The sequence below is a fragment of the Poromitra crassiceps genome (genome assembly GCF_964638095.1).
Source record: "Poromitra crassiceps genome assembly, chromosome: 1".
NCBI classification, from domain to species: Eukaryota; Metazoa; Chordata; class Actinopteri; order Beryciformes; family Melamphaidae; genus Poromitra; species Poromitra crassiceps.
The window spans coordinates 83,121,579-83,142,438 of record NC_139623.1 but is presented as its reverse complement, the minus strand read 5'-3'; the positions used below and the strand labels follow the sequence as shown (position 1 = coordinate 83,142,438).

At 44.3% G+C, this 20,860-nt stretch overlaps 1 protein-coding gene across 2 annotated transcripts in view; it reads left to right on the top strand.

The window, feature by feature from the left end:
• Positions 1–20,860, top strand: part of LOC310779875 (RNA-binding protein Nova-1-like) — a gene marked incomplete at both ends in the record, with an annotated part of 37,778 nt that overhangs the window by 1,485 nt on the left and 15,433 nt on the right. For both annotated transcript variants that reach the window (XM_083640377.1, XM_083640378.1), the window contains one exon: positions 10,467–10,610. In XM_083640377.1, the coding sequence (XP_083496503.1) occupies positions 10,467–10,610 (144 nt within the window). The remainder of the gene's footprint in view (positions 1–10,466; positions 10,611–20,860) is intronic.

The following is a 20,860-nucleotide window of genomic DNA, read 5'->3' as shown; positions in this document are numbered from 1 at the left end:
TTCTGCCAGGGTACAGAAGGGAGTATAGGCGGCCATCTTGCCTGCAGAGTTTTCGAATCAAGTAGAATACCGTTTTGCAAGAAATCTGGGGGGGGGGGGGGGGGGGGGGTCAGTCCCCCTTTAAATGATTGCCTTAGGAGTATTACAGTTTACCAAACCAACTCTATTCATGTAGATCCATCAGGTGCAGTACCAGTAGTAGGGTGGGTTTGTATAAAGTGTGTGGGCGGGGGGGGGGGGGGGGGGGGGGATGCAATTCTCACTTAAGGCTATAATATATTTCCATATGAAGCCAATTTGATCACTTTAGAAACCACCTTTCCTAAAGTGGGACAACTAATATGTATAAAAACATTTTCACTATGTTATTGCATAATTTACATAAATATATCACTAACAGAATGTAACCGAGTGAATCAGAGTACTCGTGAGTTCGGAGTGGTAGCGAGTTGTTGGTTAAATTCACTCTCCATTATAAAGGCCCATTAACCAACTCCTTTCTTTGGAAGTGGGAGTGCGTGCGATCGATTCCCGCCTGCACCCCTGGACAATCCCCTAACATGGGTTAGCCTACACATGATCTGATATCACCTACATATCACAATCATGAAGTCATGTGATTTCAATCAAATAACACCCCGGCTTGGCTTTGACAACAATCCCATTCACTGTTAGAAGAAGAGATGCATGCTCTAAAGCAAGGATGTCAAACTCATTTCAGTTCACAACCCAATTTGGTCTCAAGTGGGCCAGACAAAGAAAATCAATAATAACCTATAAATGACAAAACCTCCCAATTTTCCAGTTTCTTTTAGAACAGGTACATTTTAAGAACCCGTTTTCATAAGGTTTTCTCAGCTACCATCAAACAAAATATCAAATCTACTGTCTGTAAACTTGATGGCAACTGAGCAATTCTCTATCGTCAATGGTAATGAAAATACAGTAGTTTACCATTTAGTCATGAATACAGAAAACATGAAAAGACTACTTAATATTTAACTTGCTCCTGAAACCTGCTACCTCTTAGCCTTCACAAGTGCATCACATTGGATTGAAGGACTTCTCAGTGCCATTTTTACACTTTGCAAAGTCATCCTGGGGGCCGAATTGGATCCTTGGGCAGGCTGGTTTTGGTCCCCAGGCCATAGGTTTGAAAGCCCTGCTCTTAAAGCTTAGGTATGCCACATAGTCGGTGTCCCACTTTATTACCCTAAATCACTGCAGCCGAAGCCAGGGGTTCCCAGACTTTTTCATGTCAAGAGCTGCTAAAGAAATCCACATTTGATAAGGTTTTCACCCAAGGAACCACGTCTGAAGATTCAAGAAGTGTTCGCAAGATGTCACGTGAATTATAATATTATTACACTGTATATGGACATTATGGGGAAGGAAACCTATGACAAAAATAGCCATCCTTATAAATTCTCTTATTGTGAAAATCAACATTTTGCCAGGACCCCTGGAACCCTCTCAATCACCCCTTGGTAAAGTACAGACCATGAATCACAAATCAGTTGTAATACACAATGTTCAGCCTAAAAGGGAACTGACTTGCTCTTCCTTTGATCTATTTGATGTAGGACAGTTCAGTCTTGATTTGTGATCATTTGCAAGTCTCCCCCAAAGCCATAAACATGTGCATTGAAGAAACAATGGAGCTGCTGTATTCACATGAAATGGGTGATATAATTAGTAGTCAGACAGTAGCCAGGGAGATTTGACTGCCGACACTTTTTTCATGGTTCATAACTGGGGACACTGTCAAAAAATGAAACTTACCTGAAAGTCAAACAGATATTCTAAGTCTATACAATACATTCATTCTGCGATTTATTGTGAAAAGTATGTTGAGGTGGGGGGGCAGGATTCACACTTGTAGTCTACAACTAGTAGGGTACACACTTATCACCGCTCAGGGATTCCCATCCGGTTATTTTTAGGTTGTGGGTAAATCAAATCTGAACATCTGTTTTGTATTTTTGTTAGCCTGTAATAATTGTCGCCATGACAACTGGTACATGTTTGGCTGTGCCCGCTGTTACCATGTGGTATAATATAATGACAAAAATAAATAATTCTGAAATGCTAAAACAGGCATCAAAAGCATGGAGAAGTACATACTGATTGAAGTACAGTTGAGTATAACTATTAACTATAGGTGTATACTATTACTATTACGACTACTATTATGCTATTGAACAGTTACATATCTTGTCTCTTGCTGACAAATCAGGACTGTGGATTTTGTCTTTTGGAGAAGGTTGTTAGTTCCATCAGTATTTGTGCATGGAAATCTAAGCTCACCAGACTACAAAATGCAAACATTATTTTTAGGGTGAATTTTCCATTTCAAGTTAGATGGGACATGCATAAAGGAAACGCAGCATAATAGCAGATAAAAAAAATCACAAGCAGGTCACAGCAAGCAGGTCACAGCAAGCAGGTCGCTCTTGGTGGGGGAAAAGACGAGCATATGAGCAACCTGATCCTGATTTATTTTTCTTGATGAGAAATGATGATGGTCAGTTAATCAACAAGTGGGCTACAAAGAGCTGTGCACCGTGCAGAGGCCACATCCTCATCAAAGAGCTGTGCACCGTGCAGAGGCCACATCCTCATCAAAGAGCTGTGCACCGTGCAGAGGCCACATCCTCATCAAAGAGCTGTGCACCGTGCAGAGTACGGATGTCACACTACTAGAATTTGTACTTTGATACTGATACCCAGGAAAATATCGATACTCGATAGCACGGGAAGAGGGGGATGATGTACATCAAGAAGCATACAAATAAAGTTAGACAGATGGACGGAGAGATGCACACTTCTCCATAATCTAGGCCTGATAAAACTTTGAACCCCTGCTCTAGCCATCAGAACATGTTTAGCTTATTGAAGCAACAGATACCCAATGATAGGGAGGGAAAAATCTGTGATTCTTCATTAAAAGAAAGCACTGATGGTATCAAAACTGTTGTAAAGGAGTATTGTATCCATTTCAAAATTTTTGTATTGATACTTTCGACACTATCGATACCTGTTGCAAATGAGTATTGTATCCGAATGTATTCAAATTTTCAGATACTTTTCGATACTTTTGACAACCCTAGTGCAGAGGCCACATCCTCATCAGGAAGATGTTGGAGTGCAGCACTGAGGATGATGGCAGATTCATTAGTCCCTGTCAGCTACATCTCATTTCCAGCTTTTGATTATTATGGTATGCAGCTCATAGGGACCACTTATTCCAAGACGTTTATGCTAATTGGACGTCAGTGGAGAATTGGCAGTTTCTTCACCATATGGTAGAGCAATTTACTTTGTCTTTGTATCTCACACATACTCCATCATTGGATGATAGCAACACTATATTCTATTGTTAATAGCATGACGGCAACTTCACTGCTGGCCACACCTTCAGTGTTAGAAAAGATGTCATTCAAAAATGTAATTTAAATGTGCCATAAGTACCTCCTCGTACTAGGTCATATGTTGTTGTTTTTGCTGGAAGAGTTTTGTCCATTCATTTGTAGCACAGAGACTCCATCATAGATTGGACTCTAAGTGGTACCACCCATTTCATTCTAAATGGTGTGAAATTGCATTTTGAAAATCTCTAATAAATGGTAAGAATACTTAATTCACTCGGGCACTTTTTACTTTTTACTGAGCACTGTTTTTTAATGGCATGACACATCCAATTTTGCCCGGGCACATGTCCTTTCAAGACCTTCCTGTCCTCCAGCAGTATTGCCACCACACCATATTTCTACCATCTAGAGATGCACAATGAATTGTGTGGCGATGAAAAAGCAATATTGACTACAGCAATTTCTAACTCTCCAGAGGCTGCCAATCCTTTCCTCGTGAGGGAAAGGTGTTCCAGATGGCTTCCTAAACAAGCTATTGTTATCTGTGCACAATCCCTGACCTATAAATCAAGTTAAACAATGAGAAAATCACAATCTTAAGTATAACCCTCTTATATGCCTCTATCCCTTAAAATAAAGACAAATAAATAATGTAGATAAAGCTGTCCGCGTGTAATTCATATTGGATATATGGAGAGAAAAAAAATGCATCAAATTGTAGCTGTCACTCAACGTGATGGTAATAAATGCAAAAAGAAAGCAAACAAAAACAAAGAAACATAGTAAATGGTTCTGGCTAAATCACTTTCAGAACCACTAGTTTATGTGATTAATTTATGAAGGCAGTTTTTTGGGGGGGACAAAAACTCCAAGGTATGCCAGCAGAATCATTACATGAACACGCCTGGTAGGACAGGTGTCGCCAAGCACCTGCAAGTCATGTACACATATTGTGGTCTTGTCCAGCTCTGCAAAGCTACTTGCTCTGAAAACGTACTTGGTGGAAATCTTTAGCTCATTGTCCAAGGTCACTGGAAAGTCGATTTAACCTAATGCCATGATTGCCCTGTTTGGTGAAATCCCACCCATAATATTACTCTCTTCTCTGGAGGCAGCTTTTTTTCCCCAGGTATCCTTAACAGGTTTATTGTGACGTGACCACAGACCGACCAACAACTTTTATTTTTTATTTTTGTACAATATTTACGTTACTGTTATACACAATTTTATATTTTTATTTTATTATTGAGTAATTTTGTCCTCGTGGTTTTTTGTTTGTTTTGTTTTTGTTTTGTTTCTGTCTTGGTTTTGTACTGTTTCCACACTGCTTGCACTTTTTGTTTGATCGTAGCTATACTGACCAGACGTTATTGTATTGTCTATCCGTTTCATTCAAAATATCAATAAACACATTGCACAAAAAAGAAGCCTGGTAGCAGTTTCACCTCTGTGTGTCCAGCATTTATCTACTTTGCTACACGGCATGCTAAAGCCTTTGTGCCTGACATGGCACAAGCTAGCTTAGCATCCTCTCAAAAGCATTAGCGTGTGCACTATAGCGCACCAAAAAATGTATATACTGAGGTGAAATGGCAACCAATCTACTGGACATAATGATAAATAGCTTATTTAACAGTAATTACACTCTTTTAAAACTATTTTTTTTGCCCACTCCTCTATGACAGGTTCAGACGAAACCATAGAAACACATTGCATATATACATTTGACACACATTTAGGCCATTAAAAGTGGCTACTAGACAAAACAGATAATCATAGATAATCTGTCCTGTGTCCTGTGCTTTAACCTAACATGCCATTTCCTGTGATTTTCAGACATTATTTGTCACACGGCTAACCTATCACTGGTCTGGAGGTGGTAGATGTTCTTGATAATCCTCACCCATCCCCGTAATCACCAGGGATCTGACTACGTCTGATATTGATCACTTTATTCCCTGCCCAACTCATCATTAACATGACTGGCAGTTGCAACAAAGGGAAGAAAGCCAGTGCTCTTTCAAAGCTGAGCCCCCCTCGTGCATTTAGATGGCCGGACAATTCAGCCGCGCCGAATGAGGAAATGACTCCGTGCCTTTTTAGCCACGTCGACCCTCCTCTCCCTCAAAACGAATACGTCTTTCATTGACTTCTGTGTCTAATTGAACCTGTAATTACCCATACTCTGATGCTCATGTCGCTGGCAAGGTTGTGTTGCCGAGGGATTGGCTATGATCTAGTAATGTTTCTAATGGAACGCTTGGCACAGGGATGGGAGCTGTATTTTCTTTTATTTTCGGTGAGAAGGACACAGGTGCCCTTGCAGAGAGCGGTGTGACGTGAGCGGACTGTGAATTTGCCAGGTGGCACTGTGAAAGAGAGAATGTAGAGGAGGGAGACAGATAGAAAGGAAGACAGCAGAGCAAAGCAGAGAGAGAGAAAGGGAGAGACAGAGAGACAGTGAGAGGGAGTGCAGTCTACAGGGAGACTACCATGTCTATATGCTATGAGCATCTCTCAGTGAACGAGGCTGCTTTACCGCTGGAATTTTCTGGAAGCCGTTCACTCCGAAACCTTGTGTGGGCCCGCGACGCCTGGCTTTCATTTTGAGACAAAATTCTATCAGCAGCCGAGGGAAAAGGAGTCCCTTTTTGTACAGGTCCCCTCGAAAGCACTATTTACTGGAGCCGGACCCCCCCTGCCGTCGCTAACACACACATGCACACATTGCAGTATTTGCAGACACTCACACATAGGATACCTCTCTGTGTAAGATTTATAGGCGTAGTGATTGGCTTCATCACCCCCCCTCCACCATTCTGCGGCACTGCCATTTGCAATGGTTGATGAGCCCCTCCGCCCTCTCAAACATGGCCGTCGAAGGGATTGGGGGTGGGGGAAAGGAGGAAAGGAAAAGGGGGGGGGGTGGCGGCGGTGGCGTAAGGCACGCTGTCTCTCTCCGATCACTCCTCCTCCTCCACCTTCTTCTTCTTCATCATCCTGCTTATGTTATCCCGTACACCTCTCCAGCCACCGCTGCTGAAGGTCACTCCACATGCTTTCCCAGTCGCCACTCAAGCCTGCGCCCCCGCCGGCCGCCACTTCACCTTTGTCACTTTCCCCACAAAAAAAAGGTGAGTGAATGGAACCCGCCATACTTTATAGTGCTGCGTCAAAAGAGGCGGAGTAGGGGAGAAAATTTAATTTTTTTGGGACCGGCACCGGGGGGGTGGGGGGTGGGGGGGGTGGGGGAAATGACGCGCCGGAGGGAGAGGAGGCTGCCGATTGGCCGAGCGAGGCGTCAGTCCTGCGCGCTGCTGCAGACGGACAGGCCACTCGATGAATATGGATGAGAGCAGTGAAAAGGGTGATGCGGCAGGGAAGACCCCCCCACACCCCCCCCCTCCCCTCCCCTCCCGCCTTCAAACCGATGCAGGCTCGAACAATGCGTGCCGTCTTTTCACTGAAAACACTGAGAGCCAGCATTAGCATTTTCTCAGACAATTGAGGCTGTGGCCAGCTGCAGGCATGGCTCGCATGCTGCGGTGAAATCTCTTCTCTTGCACCTGCCGCCGCTGATGTATTAGAGCTCGGTGGTGAAAAAGGTCGACTGGCCGCATTCCTCAACACTACCATTGCACCTATGCCGCCTAGCCTAACGTTAAGATACCCTTTAGAGATTGTGCCCCGGCATTGATGGCGATCTGACAGAGGACTTGAACCAGCAGATCTCAGAAATGGGTAAGACTTGAACTCTTTTTTCGTCTTGACTTGTTGAATTTATCTGTCGTGCTAAAACGGCATACAATTCCATACGCCTAAAGCGCCCATTTGTCGATTATTGCTAATTTTCGTTGCGTCGTCCTTGCTGCCAGTCGGCAGCAGGTTGGGTCTATTGAAATGCACAGGGGGTACTAGCTCGGAGAGGGGTGAGGAGGAGGGAGGACGGTCACAAGGCATTTCCTCCTGACCCACTCCCCTTGAGTGACTTAACTAAAGGCGTTTGGCTCGGTGTCCGCGTCTCTCTCCTCCAAGCCATCTTCCTCCAGCATTGGGAGCAGGGGTTTGAACTAACACCCCACTGGCTCAGCTTTCCAATGTGCCCCGCTGCTCCCATTTCCCTGGCGGATTGCAGCAACAGATTGCCATGTTTACTCTACCACATGACGCCATTAGAACCTGTTACTGTGATCTCAGACACTAGGACGGAATTAATTATTGACTAATGACAGCAAACGTGGCTGTGAGAGGCGACGGAGGGGATCTCAGTGGCTCGCTCCCCCGCTGGGCTTTAGTCTGTTTGAAGATAAGCAAGAAAGTTACGCAGTGGATTTGGGCTTGCCTGCCAACAACAGGTCCCAGGATGTTTGGACCGTGCAATCACTATCATTGTGATTAAATTCCTTGAGAAGCTACGGTATCAGAGGTCTTCTGACAGTATAGAAGCTACGCTATCGGAGGTCTTCTGACAGTAGAAGCTACGGTATCAGAGGTCTTCTGACAGTAGTAAGGACTCAAAACGCTTTAGCACGACCATGTCAGTCACTCATGCTCCTTATTTCATCACCAAGGTCATTTTATTGTCATTCAGTGGCAGAATGGAGAGGTGACTGTGAAATACCCTGAAAAATCAAAGGACAAAAAAGGGGGCCTGAGATGAATATAGCTGGCAGTGTGGTGTCCATAGAATGCTTTATCTCCCATTTGTTTTTCTAGGATGCTCTCAGAAAGACGCCATAGTGACCAGGATTAATTTAACATATGTACTGGCTTTCCATATCGGCGTAAATGCATGACATGTCAATAATGCTCTCATGCAAACGTGAGATAGGATCATTCATTGTGGTAAATTGGGAAGGTCCCCGCCACCATGGCGAAAGAAGGTAAATCAGATTGTGAGACTCAAACCCATCATTGTCTGTAAACATGTCAAGAGCCATTGATTAAGGGTTCTGTGCACAAAAACAAGCAGAGTCTCAATGGCACACGAGGGGCATATTAATGGAGTCAGGAGCAGAGCTAACATGTAGTAGGCTGTGAAATTCCTTCATGTCACAGTGCCATGTTCATTCTGATCACAAGCTAATGAGTGCATTACCCAGGCAACAGGTTAGCAGTGCAGGGCTATCTATCTACCTCCCCGTCCAGCCGTCTTCCCTGCCCCGCCATGCCGGACAAGCCCCCACGCTCATTAACCTACACCAAACACACACACACACACACACACACACACACACACACACACACACGCTCATTAACCTACACCAAACACACACACACACACACACACACACGCTCATTAACCTACACCAAACACACACACACACACACACACACACACACACACACGCTCATTAACCTACACACCAAACACACACACACACACACACACACACACACACGCTCATTAACCTACACCAAACACACGCTCATTAACCTACACCAAACACACACACACACACACACGGTCATTAACCTACACCAAACAGAGGATGCGGCGACACAGACCCTGTGGCATCGGCACATCGCCGGTCCAAAATGTGAATTGGTAGCAGACAGTTACTTCACTTGAATGCAGGCTTGTATTAGAATGCTGGACAGGTCCTTTTATTAATTTTTTTACATCTATGCTGACGTCACCCTTGAGGCAGCTGAAAAGATTTGAACATGACGTCATTGCATCGGTACGTGCATGCAGAGGAGACTATTTGGCAACTACTGCATCCGTGCCTTACTGTTAAAGTGCGCACCAGTACAAATTCCTTACCATTAAATGACGTATAGAATATATTGGAGTTCATTGGGGAATCACAGTCCCTACACATCTATACTGTATAATATAGACTGTTTCATCACAGTCCCTACACATCTATACTGTATAATATAGACTGTTTCATCACAGTCCCTACACATCTATACTGTATAATATAGACCGTTTCATCACAGTCCCTACACATCTATACTGTATAATATAGACTGTTTCTTCACAGTCCCTACACATCTATACTGTATAATATAGACCGTTTCATCACAGTCCCTACACATCTATACTGTATAATATAGACTGTTTCTTCACAGTCCCTACACATCTATACTGTATAATATAGACTGTTTCTGATGTGCTGTCATTCATTTTGTCTTGGCTTGCAAACACAGGTCTTTTCATTGTAATACTGAATAACTGTGTCCAAAACCAACATGTGGCTGATTGCTTGTTGGTAAATTAGCACTCTCTTCACTTTGATCGCAGGCTTGCTTTGGGCAGACGTGTGGCTCACCTTGGTGCTGATTACTGTCTTGATTAGCCATGCAGGAAGGGAACTTTCCCAACTGAAGAACTACAAATTCTTTAAACTGATGTGCTGTCAATCACTGACTGCTACAATCCGCTGTAAGCCCCAGAAGCCCCCTCCAAAATGGAGGAGATTTAGACTGTCTTGGCAGTGTACCCGCTGAACAAATCTGTGGGATTGGGTCCCATATGCTCTCCTCACTTCTATTCATTACTCAGGAATCACACTGTATTCGCTTTTATGGACTGCATGGATAATGCTTTCACCTGTTTGCATTTAGACATCGGTGTAATATTTGTCTCTCTCACCGCATGAATCAGATGATACTGTTAATTTTGTTTTCTCTGTAAAGAGGGACTAATAACACTGGACTTGGCTGTGTATTTTGTCAGAGGTTGCTAAAACTCCTTGAAAACAGTTAAAATTAGACCTCTGCAAACTGGAAAGGAGGTCATCATTTACTCTACGAGGAAATCTGGGACAGAAGAACACAGAACGTGTCACCAGTCTCTGATAAAAATGTGAATAGCACCGAAGGCTACAAAGAATCACACTGAAAATGCAAAATGTCTGTGCATAGTACCTACCTACCCCTCATGAGAGGAATACACCACTAAAGATATGTCATTGTCGTCCTCCCATACTTGTCAAAGCTATATATTCCCATTCTGAATTTGTGCTTGTTCAGGGTATTGGGGGGGTTGGGTTACCTGTATGGCGTATATATGATGATGAGCAGAGGCACTTTACGAGACGTGACCCCCGCCTGCTCTCTGTGTGTCTCTCCCCGCCCCCCCCCCAGAGGAGGGTGAGTACTTCCTGAAGGTGCTGATCCCCAGCTATGCAGCCGGCTCTATAATTGGCAAGGGCGGCCAGACCATCGTACAACTGCAGAAAGAGACGGGCGCCACCATCAAGCTGTCTAAATCCAAAGACTTCTACCCAGGTAAGAGTTAACACTCCAATCAATCAGCATACATAGACTTCTACCCAAGTAAGAGTTAACACTCCAATCAATCAGCATACTGGCTTTATATATGAGGAGAGGAGTGCCGCCTGACTCATCACCCCCTCCTAACCTAAAGGCCCACGCTTTGGCGCAAGAAAGCAAATTCATATTTCCTCATTATTTGGTCACCCTGAATAATTGCGGTCCAATTTCAATCGTGGCCCGATCGTAAACACAGTTTGAACTCGATTATCCTTATGTCCTTGGTGGCACTTAACTGTACATAGGTAGATGTTACAGCTGCCAGATGCAGCATTCAAGTCTGGGCACTATAGGCACTTTCATTTTTAGTTTGGTCGCCTGGCTTAGCAGGTCGCACCACCCCTCGTTGTTGCAGGGGGGCGCTCGTTTTGCTCCGCTGTTCATATTTTCATGTTGGTGCATTATAAGAAACGTCTCATTCTCCTGGAGAAATCGGCCCGGCCGGCTGCCATTTTATTCCATGAAAAGGAGAGCAAATTGTGTGACGCAGAGGACATGTAGGGGATACCGGAGGCATTAGTCGTGCAGCAAGGCCTCAATGGAGGGACGACAACGGGGAAAAGATGCCCATGTTTCCCGGTGACCCCTATCGGATGGAGGTCAGCACTGAGGCGTCTTATCCTCTAAGCAGAAAGGCAGAAGTCTCTGTGTCCTTCATGCCTTAGAGGAGGCTTCAACCTGCTGAAAAATAACAGGTGCCGAGCGGCTCGCTGCTTATTAGCTCCAGATGTCTCCTGTGATCACTGATGGAAGCTAAATAATCCCCCTGTAGTACGGTAGTAGTACACTTTATATTGTATAATACACACTTACCTCTGAAGATATTATATTGTATACTGTACACACTTACCTCTGAAGATATTATATTGTACGTATACACACTTACCTCTGAAGATATTATATTGTATACACACTTACCTCTGAAGATATTATATTGTATACACACTTACCTCTGAAGTCTGAAGATATTATATTGTATACACACTTACCTCTGAAGATAGGAAGTGGCAGTGCACATGACCTATGAAATATCGGTATGTAGCACATGATACGTGTGGGAAATATTATAGATTTCTTTTTATTATTATTATAGGACGCACAGTAAATTTTCTGATTGCCTGAAGCAACCACTTCTATCAAGTATCAAAGAGAGAGAGGAAAAGTGTTGTCCAGAACTCAATTTTGCCTCTGAATGACGACCTAGATTATTTCAATGGAAAGAAATCTGTCCCGTGACCTCTGCCAACACTGGCTGGAAGAGAAGAGAGTCCTTACATTCTTTTTATGTAGACAAGGCACCGTTACACTGCCAACAGAAAACTGCACAACCTGGCTCAAATGTGACCTTTCTGTTGGGAGTTACATGTGATATATTGCACTGACTGAACCGTGGCAAAGAATTACTGTGCACTGGGAGAGGAGGTTTACTGTGCACTGGGAGATGAGGTTTACTGTGCACTGGGAGATGAGGTTTACTGTGCACTGGGAGAGGAGGTTTTGGATAGTTAGTGTGCACTGGGAGAGGAGGTTTACTGTGCACTGGGAGAGGAGGTTTTGGATAGTTAGTGTGCACTGGGAGAGGAGGTTTACTGTGCACTGGGAGAGGAGGTTTACTGTGCACTGGGAGAGGAGGTTTTGGATAGTTATTGTGCACTGGGAGAGGAGGTTTTGGATAGTTACTGTGCACTGGGAGAGGAGGTTTTGGATAGTTACTGTGCACTGGGAGATGAGGTTTAGTGTGCACTGGGAGAGGAGGTTTTGGATAGTTACTGTGCACTGGGAGAGGAGATTTTGGATAGTTACTGTGCACTGGGAGATGAGGTTTACTGTGCACTGGGAGAGGAGGTTTTGGATAGTTACTGTGCACTGGGAGATGAGGTTTACTGTGAACTGGGAGAGGAGGTTTACTGTGCACTGGGAGAGGAGGTTTTGGATAGTTACTGTGCACTGGGAGAGGAGGTTTACTGTGCACTGGGAGAGGTTTTGGATAGTTATTGTGCACTGGGAGACAAGGTTTACTGTGCACTGGGAGAGGTTTTGGATAGTTATTGTGCACTGGGAGACAAGGTTTACTGTGCACTGGGAGAGGTTTTGGATAGTTATTGTGCACTGGGAGACAAGGTTTACTGTGCACTGGGAGAGGAGGTTTACTGTGCACTGGGAGAGGAGGTTTTGGATAGTTATTGTGCACTGGGAGACGAGGTTTACTGTGCACTGGGAGAGGTTTTGGATAGTTATTGTGCACTGGGAGACAAGGTTTACTGTGCACTGGGAGAGGTTTTGGATAGTTATTGTGCACTGGGAGAGGAGGTTTACTGTGCACTGGGAGAGGAGGTTTACTGTGCACTGGGAGAGGAGGTTTACTGTGCACTGGGAGAGGAGGTGTACTGTGCACTGGGAGAGGAGGTTTTGGATAGTTATTGTGCACTGGGAGAGGAGGTTTACTGTGCACTGGGAGAGGTTTTGGATAGTTATTGTGCACTGGGAGAGGAGATTTTGGATAGTTATTGTGCACTGGGAGAGGAGGTTTTGGATAGTTATTGTGCACTGGGAGAGGAGGTTTTGGATAGTTATTGTGCACTGGGAGAGGAGGTTTACTGTGTGCACTGGGAGAGGTTTTGGATAGTTATTGTGCACTGGGAGAGGAGGTTTTGGATAGTTATTGTGCACTGGGAGAGGAGGTTTTGGATAGTTACTGTGCACTGGGAGAGGAGGTTTTGGATAGTTACTGTGCACTGGGAGAGGAGGTTTTGGATAGTTACTGTGCACTGGGAGAGGAGGTTTACTGTGCACTGGGAGAGGAGGTTTTGGATATGTTACTGTGCACTGGGAGAGGAGGTTTACTGTGCACTGGGAGAGGTTTTGGATAGTTATTGTGCACTGGGAGACAAGGTTTACTGTGCACTGGGAGAGGTTTTGGATAGTTATTGTGCACTGGGAGAGGAGGTTTTGGATAGTTATTGTGCACTGGGAGACGAGGTTTACTGTGCACTGGGAGAGGTTTTGGATAGTTATTGTGCACTGGGAGACAAGGTTTACTGTGCACTGGGAGAGGTTTTGGATAGTTATTGTGCACTGGGAGAGGAGATTTTGGATAGTTATTGTGCACTGGGAGAGGAGGTTTTGGATAGTTATTGTGCACTGGGAGAGGAGGTTTACTGTGTGCACTGGGAGAGGTTTTGGATAGTTATTGTGCACTGGGAGAGGAGGTTTTGGATAGTTACTGTGCACTGGGAGAGGAGGTTTACTGTGTGCACTGGGAGAGGAGGTTTTGGATATGTTACTGTGCACTGGGAGAGGAGGTTTACTGTGCACTGGGAGAGGAGGTTTACTGTGCACTGGGAGAGGAGGTTTTGGATATGTTACTGTGTACTGGGAGAGGAGGTTTTGGATATGCTTGGAATATTTCCCCAGTCATTTCTTTCCCTCTTTCAGCATGTTTCTGTTAGCCAGGATAAAAGAACGCATGTACAGAAAGCGAGGCTCGGGATTCTCCACACCAGAGGCCAGCTATGTTTGGGAGGATGAATTATAGCTACTTTGTTGGCATAAGAACAAATGAAAGGAGTGACACGTCTCCTTATTTCACTCTTTGGTTTGTGGATGTGTTCATAGGCCACCACCTGCTCTGCCCATCCCCCTACTCATTATCGTGATGAGTGAGAAGTGGAGTTCAGCGAAAGGGTGCTGGCAAGGATTTGATTGGGCGGTTGTCCTGGCCCATAGACATCAAATGAAACGACGACTACTGTACACTGCAGAATAGTGTCTCTGAGTAGCTGCTATAGGCTAGCCCTTTACCAAACTCGAATGGGCACAGGGCAGGACCAGCTGCATTGAGCACGTGCAACGCGGTGAAGTTTAGAACGGCCTGAAGTAGATTAGAATAAGTCAAAGTCCTGTCCTGAACTTTAGAGGCAAGTGTTGACAGGGCATGATGACAAACATATCACCTACTCAGTGGTTCTCAACGTGGGGTCTGTGGGACCACCAGGGGTCGTTGAGGGGGTAAATGAATAAATTAATGGATTGTTAATTATACCATTATTTCATTTACAAGAAGTTACCATTAGATAATGTAGAAGAATGGCTGTTTTGGTCAAAGTGTCACTTTGATCTCTCTACCTACAATACAGATAGTCATGGAATCCTGGACAAAATCATATCTGACAATAGAAAATATTCTCTGATGTGGGCATGTGAGAGACAAAATCTCATCAAATGGGGGCCCGTGCTCTAAAGATTGTGGACTAAATTAGGGCTCCTTGATATGAAAAAGGTTGAGAATCACTGACCTACATTGCCTTTTACCTTCCTTCAGTGCTGCGATTTGTGCTAATATAGCATGCTAATGCCGTTACACACAGTTTGCGCCCTCATATCCCTTCCGGTGGCAGGCAGCCCGAGCGCACCCCAACCACCACGGCCCAATGGCACACGAGAGAAATCAGGGCACAACACCCCACCCCCCCCCCCCTCCCCGTGACGGACGGCTCGCTCCGAGATTCCCACCCACCTCACCTCGCCCGTCCGTCCGTCCATCAGCTGGGATACGTGAAACCATGAATTCAAAGGTCTTGATGGGCAACTGTGCAAGCGGGGCCCTGGCCGTGGCAGACTGAGATGGATGGCTGGAGATAGTGAAGGGTGTGGATGATGCATGATTGTGTGTGGAGGGAGGGGACAGGGGGGGGGGGCAGGCGGCCCAGAAATAGCCTGTTTCAATCTCTCTCTGTGGACGTGACCCTGCCCCAGCTGTACTCAAGCTGCTCTAATACAAGCCAAGTTTCCTCGTTCCTCCTCTCTGCTCACTGCCTACTCTGAGATGTGCTTCCTGATAGTTTGGGGAGTTGAAGGCCAGATAAGATGACATCATACTGCTGTTAGAATTTTTTTTTTTTTTTTTTTGCTTGCGTGCTTGGCTCCTTTTTCTGTTTTGTTACACAATTTGAAACCTTTCTGAACCGTTGCATGAGCGAGTTAGCCCCGCCCCCATGCTGTAGATACAGCATACTATGAATTCACCTCTCATACTGTGCATTCAACACTGTATATACACACACACACACACACACACACACACTCCTACACACACCTACACACACACACACACACACACACACACACACACACACACACACACACACACACACACACACACACACACACACACACACACACACACACACACACACACACACACACACTTTGAAGCAGCTGCAAAGAGAGCTGTGGGAGTTCATGATTTGAGCTTTAAAAACGTCCCGAGCCTTTGCTTTGTGCAGCTGGCCGCCGGCCCAGCTCGCGTATTGAGTTACTGACTGTACAGCGCGCCGCACACAGATGAAGTCGTTGTGATGTCATCTAAACAATGGGCCTATGTTTTCGATTATCAGATCATTAAACTGGGAATCACAATAATGTGACCTCATCGTGGAAAACATCGCCAGTGCATCCACTGCTGTAGTTCCAGAAGAGGAGCTTACAAAGTTAAGCAACCACATGAAAATGCTATAATGATGGTGTAGTCAAATGTAGTTACCAGCCTCCTACATGTTATGAGGTGTTGCAGTTGAATATATAGAAGAAGAAGAATTATGTAGAATATAATGACAAGGAAAATAACAGATTTTTAAAATATGATCTGGATTGTGGAATATACTGTAGAATGAAGATATATCGACATATGAAGAACTGTACTCTCTTTTAACACTGCTTTCAAAATGAAACTGGTGCTGACTTGGCTGGGTGATATGGACAAAATGAATATCACAATAATAAGAAGTTATTTCAATACCAATATAAACTCCTCAAAAAAAGTTTGGAAACATTATTTCGGTCGATTATTTCTCCCCTTTAATAATACCAATTGGTATTGTATTTTATATCGTTGGAAAGCCTGATTAGTCACCTTTACAACGGGGTACAACTTGTAAGGATCATGCATTCGTGGAATGAGCAACACAGCTAAACGTGTGGGTAGCGCCCCCAAAAAATCCCCGGCAATATTATTCTGTTGGTATTCACTCTTGTTTTGAGCTTCAAGTGCTGGCAGGTGTGTGCCAGTCACAGGTGTGTGGCACCTGATTGGCAATTTGCGGTGCCAAGCTGTTGTGGCTGCGTATAGATCTTCCACACGCTACTGAGGTCCCTGATAGTGCAAAATGAATAAAGTGTAAAAATGGCCAATATGTGCTGTTTTCTCCTTATTACTGTGGGAGAGTGCAATCATCCAATCCACCAAGCAACTCAAAACAAGAGTGAATACCAACAGAAGAATATTGCAGGGGATTTTGGCAAAAAAAAATTGGGGTGCTACCCACACGTTTAGCTGTGATGCTCATTCCACAAATGCATGATCCTTACAAGTTGTACTTCGTAAAGGTGACTAATCAGGCTTTCCAACTATATAAAATACAATACCAATTGGTATTATTAAAGGGGAGAAATAATCGACCGGAATAACGTTTCCGAACTCTTTTTTGAGGAGTTTATATAGCAATTTCTGCTATATTGAATGTACCATAAATAATTGAAGTTTATCATTTTGAACTGCATGGTAATAAAGTGATGATCAAACTTATTTTTTTCTTCTGTTTCTTTTTTTTTTACATTTGCTTTTTAAATCATTAATTTAGACAGCACAATTGTGTATCATAATAACTTGGTATCATTATTTCATTAATTATAACATGATTCTGTTGAAAGCTGATAGATGGTAATATAGAGAGCCAAAGTCCCTCCCCTTCCGGTAGGGCCCTATGCGAACCAGCGCCTGAAAAAATGTGAATGGTGATGAATGGCAAGAAGACAATATTTTTTTTATCCCATTTGAATTGTGCCATGATATTTGTCAATTTATAAGATAATTTTGCAAGTCAAGAAAGTCAGTTTGTCGTAAAACTGTATAAGTTATAAATCAGAATCAGAAAGACTACACACATCCACTCGCATAAGTGACGTATCTCCCGCCAGGCCATGTTGGTGTTGGCTTGGCATACTGTATATTGTGCGAGACGAGACATTAGTTGATTGAGCGGTTTCATACAAAATGAAATGTTACGTTTCAGTTTTACAACAAATTGCGACGTTCTTGACATACAAAGTTATCTTTTGAATTGAGGAAAAATCACCTGTGTACATCCTGGCACAATTCAAACAGGATCGCTGTTCACCACCATTCATATTTTTTCCCCGAGGCTGGTGCGTGGCTGAAGCAGGAAGTACAGTAGCTGGTGACTTTGGCTCTCCTTTGAATTACTGCGCCCAGCCCTGCTGACCATGAGTTTCCCCCGAGTGGCCAGTTTTGGTGTTTGGCTATTTGTAAACTCCTCAAAAATTATATAGACCACAAAAATGAAAATGTTTGACTGGAAGTTAAAGAGATACTCAACACTTTTTCCACTTTTTCTGCTAAAAATCAATATATATTGGAAATTAGCTGTGTTCTTGAGGAATCCAGGTCAAAGTCCTGACATTTACTGTAAATCTGAGTAATTCCTCGGCCCCTATTCTCCCACAGGCCTTCGGCGCTAAAACGGGCCTTAAACGCAAAAAAACGTGCCTTGCGCCTGCCTCGGGAAGATATCAACATGGCTTTACGCTGGCAAATGTGCTTTAGGCGGAATGGGCGTGGCGCACTCCCTGAATGGGCGAGAATGGGCGTGTCGGCCTTAAATACCGGCCCAATGATATCTTCCCACCTGGCGTAAATTTACCGCTTAGCGCTTTTGAAAACCAGGCCTATTCAGTGCACCAGTTGCGCGGAGCGCTCCCCTCTGGCTCTCCTCTGTCACCCTTCTCTGTGTCACTCTCTCCCTCTCTCCTCAGTCTGACAGGCACAATACGACTGTCTCTCTCTGACTCCCTCGCTCAGACAGATACAACACACGTCCCATAGAAAAAAGAAGTTGTGAAATCTCCCAGCATGCATTGGACTAATCCATTTAGCTACTAAATAGCAACCAAATGAGCCGAAATAGATATAAAGGTAGATCTAAATAATGTGTAATGGTAACACAACCTGCAATTGTAGAACATTTCAACATTGGACCAAATAAAACATCGAAAAGAAAACACCACCCTATGTGAAACATATATGTCATATTGGGGCTATATATATCCCTTGTAGATTTAACGTGATTTAGATGAGTGACAGTGTAATGCGGTTCTACTGGCATGTGCTATGTGATGTCCGCTCCAATAAATTGGCTCTAGCTACTTCACATTTTAGTTTTACAATAAAAACACATTTATGCAATGACTTTACATAATGTAGGCTATATTTATGTGCATATCCTACCATCCTAGCAGGGGAGAAGAAAAGGTAGCAAAACGATATCATTCTGGATAAACTTTCACCAATCTAATTAATCTCATCATATAGGGATAGGCTATATTTTTCTAGCTGATGCTTTTAGAACATTCTTTTCACTTTGATCTTGCTATAGTGTAGCGTATTTACATGCTTGCAGTATTTAAACTGCAGTTAGATTGGTTTGAGAATAATATGGAATAATAGCCAGACAGACAGAGGGGATAAAAGGGGGGGGGGGGGGGAGATCAGAGCCATCGGCTTTGAAGCCGGACTGGATCGCTCCGTGGAATTGGATCTGAAAAGTGAAGCATGTGATTTGTTTACTGCACTTACCCAATCAGCAGATAGTGCATAATTTTATGCTTAAAAGGCGTGGTTGTAATGCTTAAAGGTCCCAATTCGTGCAGCTGTAACCTCTTAAAAACGTGTGTCTCTGGTCCATAAAACATGATTCTGGATTAATTTGTCGAAAATATAGCAACCCCGTTTGTTGTGACGGAGTTCTCACTTCCTCATCTCGTCGCTTCCCAAGAATGGTCTGTTTCTATAATATATTCAGAACTAACAGTTCCCATTGGCCGCTGAGGGAGAGCCCACCCCAGGCTCCCAGCGGCCAATCAGATTAGCGTCTGTGGACCAGCACGCTAGGTTGCGAGCTATCGCTAACTTAACGGTTGCTACGCTAAAGAGGACATCTCAAAATGCCTAGACTTACCGAATGCACCTCCGCAGTTGCTGGATCACGTACAGTTGGCGTCGCTCCAGCTAGAAGTGTTAATTTTGTGGCTATAGACAAAATGGTGCAGGTAGCTTGTGTGAGAGAGACCCGCGCAGTATGCTTGAGGACCATCGTGACGTCCCAATTCATAGCTTTCAAGGGGCGTTACGTAAGTACAAGGAACGCCCATTCTGGCGGTCAAAACTCAAAACAACAATGGCGCTGAACACTGACCAGACGCAGCTCCAGCAAAAAGCGGTCTTTTTTCCACCAGTTTCCAGTCAGGAATATTTAGACCATCTATCAAGCGTTGAAAAAGAACGATATCTAAACAAACTGCACGTTTTGGGCACTTCAAACAAACCGAACTATCGTTAACGTTACTGTCCAACACATGGCAGTTCGGAGAAATTGTTTCACAACAAACTGCGTGCGGAGTGCGGACTCGTTTTTATAATGTTGTGGAGAGAGAGCACAGCCCTCGTCGCGTGTGAAGAGAGAGGGAGAACGGGTGAGACAGAAGCAAACTATTTTTTGCAGATCTCAAAAGCAGGTAAACCACTGTGGGATTAGTGAGACTATTGCTAAAAGAGAAGATACTGTAGTGATGCCTGTGCTGTCGTCCGCTCAAACAGTACTTAGCAGTACTGTTTGACCGCCAGGTGGGCGTTCCCGGCAGCACGTAACGCCCCTTGAAAGCTATGAATACCCCGTCTGGGGAACAGAGCATTAGGGGGCGTGGCTTGAAGGAGACTGCAGGGGGAAGCTGGATAGGGACAAATCCAACTGTGGCAGTTCTGAGCTTGTGACCACTCATTACAGGGAGGGATGACAGCAGTATATATGCATTTACAAGTAAAAACAGCTTTTGCACGGAATGGGACCTTTAATGCTGCGTGTAGCGCCGATACCAAAATATCAAGTGCGCTGGTCCACGCCCACTGATCAGCGCTGCATCTGGCATTGAGCACAGTTCATAGGCCGATGCAACGATAGAGCCCCTCATCTCTTCTCACATACCCATGCAGTTCCATGCAAACCAAAAAGGCAAAAAGGCCAGCTGTAGACTCCTAATTTTCCTACCCTTTCTATTGGCTGAGCTCTTGATCTGTGACGTAGCTTGATCAGTGACGTCGCCAAACACAGTCTTCAGGCTGTGGACAGACAGAC